The following is a 14418-nucleotide window of genomic DNA, read 5'->3' as shown; positions in this document are numbered from 1 at the left end:
GGAGTCAAAGTCTGCTTTTCTGAAGTCCAGGGTCCGTATTCTGCTGCTTTCCTTTCTTCCTTGTGTCAGGATCCTGAACTTGACCATCTCATGGTCACTTCATTTTCTCCCCTCCCTTTTCTGCCTTTCTTCTTTCCTGGTTTACCAGTGCAGCTCATCCCTGCAGAGAGCTCAAGCAAGACAGCTTCCTTTAAACTCCACTCCATACAACAGCCAGCATAGAACATACGGTGAATAGTGTAACTAGCTCCCCTTAGTTTGGTAGTGCCCACTGCTACCAGCTCCAAGAGACAGAGACTTCAAGGTTGTTTCCCATCCACCACTAGGTAAGAGAGGACTAAGGAATAAGTTAAGTTGCCACACACAGGGCACAACATTGTAAGGGACATTAGAACTAGAACTATTAATATGCCAGTTCTAGACTGTTCTTCGAAAACTATCAAGTTTCTGCTCACTCAGCTGCCACTTCACAAGTGTATGCCATTTTTGTCTCAACTATGCGCAGCAGGCAGCTGTCTCTCTGATATTATGTCCCAGAATCTTTTGGCTTTATTAAGGCCATGTCTACATTGACTGGTAGATCAGCACTGCTGTGATCTCACAGCGGTGAGAATGTAGTGGGTCTGGTGAAGACCCACTAAGTTGATGGCAGAGGGCTCTCCCATTGACTCAGATTCTCCAGCTCCCCAAGAAGAGTAAGTCAGCAGGAGAGCGTCTCCCATCGACACAGCATGGTATAGACACCGCGTTAAGTCAACCTAAGCTATGTCGTCTTCAGTTACGTTATTCACGTAACTGAAGTAGTGTAACTTAGGTTGACTTACCGCGGTAGTTGAGACAAGGCCTCAGTAATGCCACTTTTGAAGCTACAGTCAGTGCTACGAATGCTGGGTTGCAATTAAGAACTAAGGATATGAGTCTTCTCCTTAACACTTATGTAAAGCAATAGTATCTCCAGCTACTTCAATGGAGTTTTACCAGTGTAAAAAAGAAAAATCAGGCCTTAAAAGTGCTCATCATGTCAATAAATACAGAGCCATCCCTACATGTAAGATAGCTTTTACAGTTGCATCCCTTAGTTCTGATTTTCAAAGAGGATTCCACTCCCATTCATCCTGATCCACAAACATAAATGCAACACTCTAATGACTGCTCTAGTCCTAAGAAAATAAAACCTAAGACTTCCAAGCAGTGAAATCAGACTTTAACTGATCTACCAAGTTTAAGCATTGCTGATTGTGTTTATGAATGCAAAACACTGTCTTATGAATGCAGAACACTGCCATATGCTTTCGATCAAAATGGTGACAGCTAATAAGAGCAGTCTGAAACTTCTGAAAATAAATCCAGTGTAATCAAATAGGCTGAGAGTGGAATATCAACTATCAGCACATCACTCCTCTAGGGTGTCCTCTGGTCTCTGAACTAGCTTTAAAACCAAAAACCAAAACAAAACAGCCCCACATTCTGGTTCTCTCTGTAAACTATTGTTCCATTTAGTCTTTGGAATTCTCTACAGCTGATCAGTGGATAGCAGCTGGTTGGTATTAAGCAGACCTGAGCTCTAGTCCTGGTTTTACCATTGACACTCCCGTGTCACCTTGGGCAAGTGATTTAAGCTCTGCGGCGGTTTCCCCTCTGTAAAATGAGGATAATAATGTTTGCCCACCTTTGTAAGTCACTTTGAGATCTGCCATACAGATAAAAAACACTACATAAAAGCTGATTATTTTCATAATCAAAGTCTTACAAAAATGTTTACCTCGGACTGAGCACAGGATTAGGAGCCTGGAATTCCTGAGTTCTACTACAGCTCCGACATCTACTCTGTCTGCAGTCTGAGATAGAGACATAGGGTATGTTTACTCTACGAGTGCGATGGTGGCAGAGCTGCAGCTACGCTGCTATAGCATAGAAACTTGCTACGGAGATGAAAGGGGTTTTTTACGTCACTGTAAAATCCTCAAGAATTTGTCTATTGACCGAGTCATGTCTATACCAGAGCTTAGGTGTGTTTAACTACATCTCTTAGGGTTTTCACACCTGAGAGATATAGCTAGGTCGACCCATGCTTTAGGTGTAGCCCAGGCTTTAATCTCTCTGCTCCTCAAGTTCTCCATCTGTAAAATCAGGGCTACTAGCATTGCTACCTCAGAGCAGCGTGGTAGGAATTAAAGCTGCTGGCTCCAGGGCAGACTCCACTATTTCTTTGCTGTGCCTGATAGGGAAGGACTATGAATGAACTCCCCCAGGAACTAAGGACCGTCACAAAACTTACCACCTTCCACTCCAAGTGCAAGGTGCATTTATGTGACCTTGCCTTCTCTAACAAAAATACAGAGCAACATGTACATTGAAAAAAAAATCCTACCAAAACAAGACACTCTACTGCATAGACTTCTCCCCATGGGGAGAGGCCAAGACAACAGATGATAGATGTGAGCCATATCACTTAATGACAGGTTTCAGAGTAGCAGCCGTGTTAGTCTGCATTTGCAAAAAGAAAAGGAGGACTTGTGGCATCTTAGAGACTAACAAATTGAATTGATCTTAAGCTTTCGTGAGCTACAGCTCACTTCATCGGATGCATTCAGTGGAAAATACAGTGGGGAGACTGTATTTTCCACTGAATGCATCCGATGAAGTGAGCTGTAGCTCACGAAAGCTTATGCTCAAATAAATTTGTTAGTCTCTAAGATGCCACAAGTCCTCCTTTTCTTTATATCACTTAATGCAGTGCTGAAAAGCACTCAGGGTATCTCTACACAGCAGCTAGGAGTGTACTTCCAAGTGCACGTAGACAGACATGCATTAGCTCTGCTCGAGCTAGTGCTCTAAAAATAGGAGTGTGGCTGCAGTGGCATGGGAGGCGGCTTGGGCTAGTTGCCAAAGCATAATCCTGCCTGACCTCCTGGTTATGTATTCAGGCAGCCAGCCCGAGTAGCTGTGGCCACACTGTCCTTTTCAGCATGCACCTCAGAACCTTTGATGTATCTATCTTCAGAGCACCCCGTGTGGTAGGGAAGTGCTATCTCTCCATTTTACAGATGGGGAAATGGGACAAAGGATAGACTTGCCCAAGGTCATACAGGAAGTCTGTGGTGGAGCAGGGATGTGACATTTTAAGACCAGGACCAGAGTAAACACTGCCTGGTATATATCAACTGCTTATCACCCTGCAGGTCTGACTGGGTTTCAGCCATTTGCAATTCCACAGAACCTGTGACCAGTGATACTGACTACTGGTGTTCTTAAAACCAAGTATTTTTACTAAGTAGTTGGAACAAAGCATCCAAGAAATAAAGGATTTTAAAACAAACAATCTACATACATATTTAGACTCATGTAATCTTACCCTTCACTGCAAGGTAAGGCCTTGTCTACACTAGAATGAGTTTGCCAATATAGCTATAATCGGTATAGATATAGCAGGAAACCCTGCTACTGTAGACACAGCTTATTCCAGAAGGGTGTGCTTTGGCCAGCATAGTTTATGTCAGTAACCCAAACAAAAACTATACTGGCAAAAGCACTTTTTTGCTGACATAATTGTGTCTACACTAGACTTTTTGCCTGTATTAAAATATTGTTTAAAAAAAAAATCACAACCCTAAACAATATTACTATACCAACAAAAGTCTGTAATGTAGACCAGGCCTGAGTTAGACAAGCTTTCCTCTTCAGAAGCAGCTTACATTCTTCTAGCAAGCCCAGATCTTTCTGTGACCCACATTGGTCACCACTCACAGCATGCCCTGTTCTGTGAGAGGTTTGTCTCCGGGCTTGTCAGCACATGGAGACATTGTTATTCCTGAATAACTCCATTTGTAGACAAGCCTTAAACCTGGTTCTCTTTGACCCAGATTCAACCTGTTTTTTTTCCAGTCAGCAGGAGCATCTGTCAAGGCTTATCCAGGAGAATGCACCCCTGAGGCCTGCTCCATTGTATGGGTAGTTAGACCCATTAGTCTCAATGGCTTGTAATCACTGGCCTGGAGACCATACCCCCCTGAGAGTGAGGGTGTTCAAACTGTCAGATCCCATCAGACGTCAAGCATATAATCACCACATTTTGGAATACAGACCAAAATATGCAATTAATATTGATACTTATGGCCATATTCCATCACAACATGCACTGTGAGGTAAGTAGATAATTCACCCCACTGTACAGATGGGGAAACTGATACAGAGAATTTATTTACTTCAGGTCACAGAGGGGATCAGTTTCAGAGCTGTGATCTGATTCTTGAAGCTCTCAAGCCTTGTATATCTCTAAAATTCTGCTGTAGATTTGTATTCTTTGGTTCTTCTGAAGAACTATTTCCTGCCCTGATCAAGAATTGCAAAATGAACCTCATTTCTGGGAGCCTTTGCAGTAGGTTTGATAGCTGTTACCTCCTTTTTTAAAAAAAATAGGCTTGACATATGGCCTCACATGAAGATGATCATAAACTGGTTCCATCTGGATGGTAGGTTTGCACCACTATTGTTTTATGGCCCTTCATCTTCTTTGTCTCCATCACTTATTTGTTAAGCCTATTCAGCCCTTTACATAAATTAATCTATAGTTTAGTCTGGAAATTTTTTTCAACCTGACACACCATTTAAGTGGAGTGTTTTTCCTCCATTCTAATATTCTGCCTCTAATCCTCCATTGAAAAGCTGCCACCTCTGGGGTGGAAGACAGCATCTCTTTCACGGTACAGAGCAACATTCCACAACAATTTTGGAAAAAGTCACCGAAGAACACAGTACCCAACTAAAACTGCACAGAGAATTTAGAGAGGCAGAACGTAATTGAAATTAGGCCAGGACAGCCGAGCTAATAGTCTAAATCTACAAACCAGGCATTAAAATTGTGTTAAGAGTCTGATTCAGAGTTAAGACTGACAAGCTGGGCTGTCCTTGTGCCTATACACAGCTCAGGTGATCGCTCAGGGTATGTCTACACTGCAGTTAAAAACCTGGTCCATGCCAGCTGACTTGGGCTCACAGGGGCTCAGGCTAAGAGGCTGTTTAATTGCAGTGTAGATGTTCAGGCTTGGGACCTTCCTACCCTGCAGAGTCCTAGAGCCTGGGCTGCAGTCCAAGCCTGAACATCCATACTGTAATTAAACAGCCTCAACAAGCCCAAGTCAGCTGGCACAGGCCAGTCACGGGTTTTCAATTGCAGTGTAGACCTACCCTAAGTTCACCAGCCATTCTGCAGCCTGTAAAACACAGGTGTAACCAAGGGAGTAGAGGAAGGCGCTGGCATTACCTCCACGTTTCTTTCCTGCTGTGAATTAAATCTTTAAAATTTTTAAATGGTGTCTCTATTCAATACTGAAATAAATCTGAAATATTTCCAGCTATGGTAAGAGAAGATGGGCGTGGCTGAAGAGACCGGTAATGTAATAAGAAGCCTTTCACTTCTAAATTACTGGTTCAAATCCAGAAGCAACTAAAAGTCTCAGAGTTCTCTCCAGGGGCCTTTTTGAAACATGTTGGTGGTTTAGTCGACAGGTGGCCACAGCACAAAAACCATCTCAACTGTTACCCTTGCCACGAGCCTCAGCGTAGATATTTGTGGCATTGGTATTATACAGACAGATCTGAGCTCTAGAGGTGGTTCTTCCAGCAGAGAATGGAGCACATTCACAGAAAATGCTTGCAGTCCTGCTTCTTGCTACCTGTTCTGTGAACAGAGGAGTTTACTTTCCAGTGTCAGGTAATCTGGTACATTTCCTAAACTCTAAATCCGGTGGCTCACTTACCGTGTGCAGCTGGGAGTGGGAGGTTGTTATGGTGAAAATCATACATAAGCATATAAACTAGAAGGCTTAACTTAAAGCCAGATTTAAAGACACCTGAATTCTGAGGTGTTTTGAATTCACACCCAAAGCTTTTCAGCTTGAGTTAAACAAAAACAAAGCAAAGATATAGAGCAGCACAAGGATACAGGCATTTATATTGCTTTTACAATTATCTTTACAAACCCTAAGACAACAAGACAAAAATAGAAGAGATATTCCAACTTAAACTGGTGCAACCAATTATTTTCACTCTAATGGACACTGCCTTAGGCTTTTTGTTCTTCTAATATATCACCACCCATATGGCACCTGTAACCCTTTCTACTAACTCACAGTAAGGATGTTAAACCTCCTTGAGAGCATTGATGTTTAACCATTATGTCCGGGAGACATGAGAAGATTTCCAGTCTTAAATGGTAATGCTCTATCGTTCACCTCGAAGTTTCTAAGGCCATGTCTACACTACAGAGCCTATGTGGGCATAGCTATGCTGGCAAAGCCCCCTAGTGTAGATGCAGCTTATATAGACAGAGGGAGTTTTTCTGGCAGTGTAGGAACACCTCCTCCCTGAATGACATTAGCTATGCCAACAGAAGCACTCTTCTGTTGGAAAAGTTGGGTTAATACTGGGGTTTTTATTGGCCTAGCTATGTTAGCCAAGGATGTGGTTTTTTCACACCCCCAACTGACATAGCTATGTCAGTATACATTTTAAGTGTCGCACAAACTTAAAAGTTACAAGCATTTGTCTCCTGACCACAGCTCTGACCATTCCTCTGTTCTCTTTACATTGAATTACAGAAATGTCAACTTTTGAACTTTCCTGGAGTGACTTCTTGTTGTTGTACTTACACTACTGGAAAGGTTCTGAGCATACTTTACATGAGGAGGGCAAGTCAGAAAGCCTCGCAGGGGTCTTCAGTGTTATTTACCATTCTGTAACAGACAAGTTAGAGAAAAAATACCATTAAAATGTGCTCAAAACGTAAAGGCATTTTCATTTTTACTATCTGGCTAACAACAACATAACCTGGATACCACCGTGATGTGCAGCTTTATAAAAGCCAGACAGAAAGACACATTAAAATAATCTGAACCCACCATTTTGAGAGCAGAAAACAGGGACCACACGACTAAATATGATAAATTAGGGAAAATCCTCCCTGCGATCCTTGAATTTCTCATACAATCTTTCAATATTTTGTTGTATTCCAAGTACCATTCGGGCCCCAGACTCATCCCATTGACACCAATTGGAGCTTCACCATTGATTTCAATTGGCCCTTAGTAAATAATTCTTCGCATTTAAACACCATACATATTACAACGATTCAGATTACAATTTGATGTTTATAGGCCCCAAAAGGATGACCAGCTAAGTACACTCTGCATCAATATAGGTATATTTTAAAGTCTCATTACTATCATGGTAATCTGTGACAAATCCATCTCCATATATAATCAAACATACAAATCAATGTACACAGAACTCTACTGAGAATGGTGGCATCTGGTTCTATAACCATAGGTCTCCGGGCTAAGAAATCCAGACTACAACAGAGTCTCTATGGCCATGGGTAAAACTAATCCGTGCCTCCATTTAGTACTCTGTGAAATGATGCTAGCCACAATTACTTATCTCCCTTCCAGGGGTGTATGAGGATTAGTTAATGTCCGCAAAAAGCTCTGAAGTGCTAAATATTATGGAAATAGGTGACCTAATAACACTTTCTTTAGCTTCCATTTCTAGTGACTTGCTCCCCAAGGTGGCATGAGTTGGAAGCACTGCAAAAACAGAACTATCATCCATTTGAGACGAGGCAGGCAGGACATGCTCAGGCAGACTACAGAGAGAGTTACTTGGATTATAGGATACTTCATTCAGTCTGGGACAGACCACTCTACTTCATTCAGTCTGGGACAGACCACTCTATAACATGCATGATTGGAACTAGAATCATCAATGGAAAAGCCCTAGAATACAGAGGGACCCAGAAGGCACCACACAAACTTACAGAACAGCATGAATAAAAGCTCAACTGTTGCCACTCAACAGCAAACCTTCCAGCTGGATAAGAAGCAATATTTTATCCCCTCGGTCCTATTAGCATGGATTTAGGGGAGAGAAAGGGTGCAGTTCATCTTCCCTGTACCGAGTTTGGATCTTCCATTACGATCAAGTGGTCAGATCCAGAACAATTTTTGGGGACTGCAAGAGATGAGCACTGGGGGACATTGGTCCTGTTATCCTCTTTTCTATTTATTCCAAAAATTTTGTGTCTGGGATAGCAGCCATGACACAGTGTTGAACGTGCTGAAGGATGGGGAAAGTCAGCCTCTCTCTCCCGCGCCCTCCAAATCTCCCTTTCCAAATGTTGTTATACAGTCAACTACTCTCGTTAAACCTCTCAACTGCATGAAAAATGTTTTCCCTCAGCTGAAGTCACAAAAGCAATGAGATCATATTGTTGACCAACTGCCAAATTTCAGCTTTGAAAATCAAAGCAGTTTCTGTGTTAAAACAGAAACAAAATAAAGTCGCATCTTAAAATATATATAAACTTTCTGAAGGGCAGAAGGCCTAATTATAGCAAGTTCAGGACTCTAGCTCTGATGCTTGATCCTAGGCCAAGAGCAAGGAAGAAGCAGTGCAGATAGCCGCTAGAGTTAAAGACGATCACTTTCCATCGCCACAAAACAGAATTTTAAAATCTGGAGGGAGCTAGGCGATATACGGGGAGCCAAAAAAGAGGAGGCTGCAGGGACTTAGGTGAAAGATGACAAAGGCACAGACAAGGATTTTAGTGGTGGTAATGGAAAAGAAAGGATGGTACAGATTTCTGACATGTTCCATATAAAGAACTGGAAACAACTGGATGCAAGTAGAGAAGGTAGGGATAGCTCAGTGGTTTGAGCATTGGCCTGCTAAACCCAGGGTTGAGAGTTCAATCCTTGAGGGGGCCATTTAGGGATCTGGGACAAAAATTGGGGATTGGTCCTGCTTTGAGCAGGGGGTTGGACTAGATGACCTCCTGAGGTCCCTTCCAACCCTGATATTCTATGATTCTAAGGGAAGAGAAGAAGGAAACATCTAAAAAGGGTGACAAGCTGTGAGCCTGGGTGAGGTTAGGACAGCAGAATTTCAACGGAGATGAAGAGAAAAGGCTTTGGGAGGAAATAGGAGACATTCAGTTTTTCCATGTTAAAGGCTGGGGTGGACGTGGGATGTTCAGACAGCAAACAGTCACAAACATCAGATGGAACAGCAGGGTAGATCTGGGATCCTTAGGGGTAGCCATAGTGCTCAAATTGTGACAGTAGATGAGGTTAAACAGGAAAAAGAGGAGGGGAAACTAGTGACTCCTCCAGCTAATGTAGGGACAGTGCCAACAGCCTCTGGAGAGGGTTACAACGGATCCTCCTTGCCCAAAAGGAAAGTTGGTCTAATGTTGATCAGGGAGAAATAGCAAAGGGCCTTCTCAAGAGACTCTCTGATTTGACTAACCCTAAGAACAGGAACAATGAAAACATAGAAATGTAGTGCTGGAAAGGACCTCAAGAGATTATGTAGCTCAGCCTCCTGTACTGAGGCTGGAACAAGCTATTTTATCTAGCATGTTGGAGGAAAGGGGGTGCCGGTAAAAGAAAAATGCCAGTTAACTAAGAGGGAGGGAGTTTGGGCGTGAGAGAGGGCTTGGGGCATGGGAGGGGGCTCGGGATGCCGGATCCAGGGGGCACTCACCTCAGGCGGCTCCCTGCAAGCGGCAACCTGTCCCGGCTGCTGCTAGGCAGAGGCATGTGTCAGGCGGCTCTGCGCGCTGCCCCTGCCCTGAATGCTGGCTCCGCAGCTCCCTAGGAGCAGCCAGGACAGGTCACCGCTTGCGGGGAGCCACCCGAGATGAGTGCCCCCCAGATCCAGCACCCTGCACCCCAACCTGTAGCCCCAAGCCCCCTCCCAGAGCCTGCGCTCTGCATCCCCTCCTGCATCCCCACTCCCTGCCAGCCGTGCGCCAACCAGACTATAAACCAGACTTCCAATGAAGATCAGAAATGCCGGTTTAACCTGTTCTTAAAACCCTCCAGTAATGGGGATTCCACAACATCCCTTGGAAACCTATTCCAGAGCTCAATTACCCTTATGATTAGAAAGTTTTTCCTAATATCTAACCTAAACCTCCCTTGCTGCAGATTACGACTATTACTTCTTGTCCTATCTTCAATGGACATGGAGAACAATTGATCACCACCTTCTTTATAAAAGCCTTTAACGTATAAAAGCCCCCCACTCCTCTCTTCTTAAGACTCGACATACACGTTTTTTAACTTTTCCTCATAGGTCAGGTTTTCTAAACCTTTTGTCATTTTTGTTGCTCTCCAATTTGTCCACATCTTCTCTAAAGTGTGACACCCAAAACCGGACACAGTATTCCAGCTGAGGGTTCACAAGTGCCAAATGGAGCAAGACAATTATCTCCCAGGTCTCACATACAACTCCTGTTAATAAGCCCCAGAATATTTGTCTTTTTCGCAACTCCACCACATTGTTGGCTCATATTCTATTTGTTTGACTCACTATAATCCCCAGATCCTTTGCAGCAGTACGACCGCACTGCCAGTTATTCCGCATCTTGTATTTGATTTTTTCCTTCCTAGGGTGTAGTACTTTGCACTTGTCTTTACTGAATTTCAACTTATTGCTTCAGAGCATTTCTCCAATTCTAGTCCTGTCATCCAAAGTGCTTGCAACCTTTCCCAGCTTGGTGTCATCCACCAATTTTACAAGCACTCTCTCCTCACTGTTACTTGAGTCCTCATTGTGAATGTGGAATAGTACCAGACCCAAGACAGACCCCTGTACCACTCTACTGGATACGTCCTCCCAATTTAATAGCATTGATAGCTGCTGTTGAGTACAGTTTTTTCAACCAGTTATACACTCACTTTATGGTAATTTCATCTAGACCACATTTCCCTAGATTTTAGCCAGGTCATTCTGCCTACATAACATGACTACAGCCATCAACAAACTTCTACAACGGTGTATCAATGCCCTCTTCCTTTTATTATACACCAACATGCTAAGCCAGCCTTAATCACAGCAGCAAAAGCAGGTGCCACCGTAATCTATAGATGATATGCAAGTAAAAACTCACAAACCTTTGCCCTCTTCATATTATTAATTAAATAAATTACCCGTTAGTAATACAGGGAAAACACACAACAACTCCCTTTTCACTTTCCTAGTAGGGACAAAATAAAAAAAATTCAGTATTAATATGGACATCATGTCCACAATTGTAGAATTGAATGTAATGAACAACCCTGCTCCCAGCCTAAGTTACTGTAAAGGCAGCTTAAATTTACAATGATGAGTCTTCATGACAATCTGTTTCTCAGATATTAAAAATCTCATTTTCTCTGTGCCAAGGACAAGTGGATGTGTGAAGCACTGGAGTATCAACTTTGCATTTGTCTCACTTGACATGATATCTTTCTCATTTTAGTTCAGATTTTCTAATATGTTCTTGGGAACCACTTCAGTTTTCTTTATTTCTCACTATGTGCAATTAGATGTCTTGAAGTACAGCTTCCCCTGATCCCCAACTGCTGGCAAAAGAAAGAAGGAAGTTTCTTGGTTAAGATCTCACTGATAGCACTTTATTTCGAAAAGAGATAAATTTTTCCCCTTAATTTTTTTTTTTTGAGGGGGTCAGGCTTTGTATTTTGTACACTACTTCGTATTTCTCTAGTACCTTCTATCTAAGGATCTTAAAAAGTCTTTACAAACAATGAATTAAAAAAGTCTTCACGCACTTGTGAGGCAGGAAAGTCTTGTCTTTATTTTCTAGAAGGTGACTCAGGCACAGAAAGGTTAAGTTGCTGGCTTACGGCCACATAACATAACACTGTTGATTGAATGTGTGCTGCACCTGCCCCAGTGGATGGTCCATTAAAAACCTACTACTGCTACCAGATAATGGAACTCCTCCGTTAGCTCAAATGGTGGAGGTCTGTGCTATGGTGCTGAAGGGCCTAATTCCAAACCTAGCTGATGACCCATGGAGGAGGGTTGTTAAATCAGCATGGGCCAAATTCAGCCCAGGTGTAATACCACTGTCTTTAAAAAATTAAGTTGTACCAAGGCTGAATTTTTGCCAGAATCCAACTCACCAGTCCTGTGCTCTGATCATGAAACAATCCTTCTTCTCAAAAGTAACAGACAGACATACAGACTGAACTCCTCTAATTACCCATGGAACTTAAGCCCAGCAGGGACCATTAGATGAACTAGTTTGGCTGTCTGTATATCATGGGCCATCACAATTCACCCAAAGACCACTGTATTGAGCCCAATAATTTGCATTTCTCTAAAGCATAACTTGTGTTTGGCAAAAGAATCTCTCTTTCAAAAAGGCAGCCAGTCTTGATCTGAAGACATGTTCAGATGAAGAATCCACCACTTCCCTTGGCAGTTTGCTCCAATGGTTAATCACCCTGTTACAAATTTATGCCTAATTTCTAATTTAAATTTGTCTTGGGTCAGCTTTCAGCCACTGGTTCTTGTTATGCCTTTCTGTGCTATAATAAAGAGCCCTTTTATTCATAGTAGAGGTTCAGATTAATGTTTAAACAGGGCTTTGACAACTACATGTGCTGTATTTATTAAAAAACTTATTTTAAGATGTGACCATCTGGAGCTGTTGGTGCATGCACAAAAATAGGACTAGTATCCAAAATATGAAATCTTCCCTTCCAAACCTAATCTAGGACTCTCTCGCTAGTCATTACAGTCCATTCACCCACTTTCCCAAAATAAACCTCTGAACAAAAGATAAACTCTGCAACATGACCTAAAGGTGCATAAATCTGGGTTCTGGGAAGCAAGTTCCAGAGCTGAGGAGCCTTCACTAAAAATTCCCTGCCTCCAAGCTCCTACCAGTGATTCTTAACCTTTTTGGGCTCAGGACCCATTCACAGAATCAGAGAATATCAGGGTTGGAAGAGACCTCAGGAGGTCATCTAGTCCAATCCCCTGCTCAAAGCAGGATCAATCCCCAACTAAATCATTTGTAAACCTTCGGGGTCTGTCACAACCCAATAAATAGTTTTAGTGCAAAAAACATCTGGCTTACTAAATATTTCTTACCCATGATATATAATATACAAATGAACGTAGTAAGCACTAAATAAGTGCACTGGGCATACCATAGTGGTGGCTCCTGAGGCTCCTCTCCTGAGGGGCTGGCTGGGCTTGGCTCCTCGCTCCAGGCATTGCGGCCTCCAGGGTTGAAGTACTGCTAAGGTTTGGCCTGATGCCCCGACACAGGGTAAGACGGACCAAATTTGAGCAAGTGGTGTTGCTTTCTAGTGTATGGGCTCCAGTACAACGTGCTCAAATTTGGCACATCTGGCTCCCTGCCATCACCATGGAGGAGCAGCTGGGCCAAATCTGCGTAGTGCTGCAGCCCCACGTACCAGGTCGCAACAGCCAGAGCAGGGTGCTGAGACCAGACAGCCCCATGAGCTACTGCTGCGGGGCAAGTGCAGGGAGAGGGAGAGCTCTGCAACCACTGCCAGGGCCTTCCCACCCATCTAGGGGCAGGGACCCAGCTCCCACAAGGCCTTTCCCCCGGAGTGCCTCCCCACCACGGTGGAGGCAGGATCCAAACCCTCTCTCCCAGGCTTCCCATATAACCCTTTGACACATTCTGGAGACCCAATTTTGGGTCATGACCCATGGGTTGAGAAACCCTGGTCTAAACCACTTGGGCATGGAGAGTCCTCCAGCACCTTCCCACAATCCCACCTTTGAGCCCAGAAGCATAGACAAGTTCTCCCACCATTCTCTGAAAAAGAACCGTAGAGCTGCTCAGCTTACAAAAGCACAAAAGAACCATGGGATGTTCCCCCAGAAGTCCTAGCGACACACAGTGGGGTGTGCAGCACCAGGGAGAATGCAGTAACTTGGCTATGGCTTTGCAGGGTAGCTGTTCACACCCGGGGAAGGGTAACTTGGGTGCTCAGAGAGTTAGACCAGTGTGCCCATCATCCAAGCTACTTTTACAATTAAGACATACCCTCGGACATGTTCCAGTGGGGAGTCTCCTCCTGAAAGGGGAGTCTCAATGGTTCATTCAATTCTTAGCCACTTTCTTGAGACTGCCAGCTAATACTGGCTACCCTGGAGATTCTGTGATATGAACACTTGTACGCTAAGAATTACGCTTACCTGTATTACAGTAGCACTTAGAGGCCCTAATTGAGATCAGGGCCCTATTGTGTTTGGCACACATCCAAAGAGACAGCCCCTGTCCTGCAGAGACAAGCAAGGATGGGAAGGGAAAAAGATGCACAGAGGGGTGAAGCGACGTGCTTGAGAAAGCTTGGAAAAAGAACCAGGGTCTCCCAACTCCCAGTCTAGTGCCCTATCCACAGACTAGACAACATACTTCTTGCTAAGACCAGACTGAAGTCCTTCCACTCACTTCACATATGGCACACAGAGCGGATGGTTAGCAAACAGTGATCAGATTATTTTGTATTAAACACAGGCAGAATGCCCAGAGCGATACGAGAAAAGATAATCTCAGTCTCAAAAAGTTTATCCTCTGAAAAGATA

The 14418-nt window shown here is 43.5% G+C and overlaps 1 protein-coding gene across 11 annotated transcripts in view; it reads right to left on the bottom strand.

Moving 5' to 3' along the window:
* HMBOX1 (homeobox containing 1) overlaps positions 1-14418 on the bottom strand; it is a 142508-nt gene that overhangs the window by 76094 nt on the left and 51996 nt on the right. For all 11 annotated transcript variants that reach the window (XM_084623911.1, XM_084623908.1, XM_084623914.1 and 8 more), the window contains one exon: positions 6651-6734. In XM_084623911.1, coding sequence (XP_084480037.1) covers positions 6651-6673 — 23 coding nt within the window. In that variant the 5' untranslated portion in view covers positions 6674-6734. The remainder of the gene's footprint in view (positions 1-6650; positions 6735-14418) is intronic.

Source organism: Lepidochelys olivacea (assembly GCF_965140295.1).
Source record: "Lepidochelys olivacea isolate rLepOli2 genome assembly, chromosome: 3".
Lineage (NCBI taxonomy): Eukaryota > Metazoa > Chordata > Testudines > Cheloniidae > Lepidochelys > Lepidochelys olivacea.
Note: the sequence above shows the minus strand (reverse complement) of the source record. Positions and strands in the feature narration are given on the sequence as shown.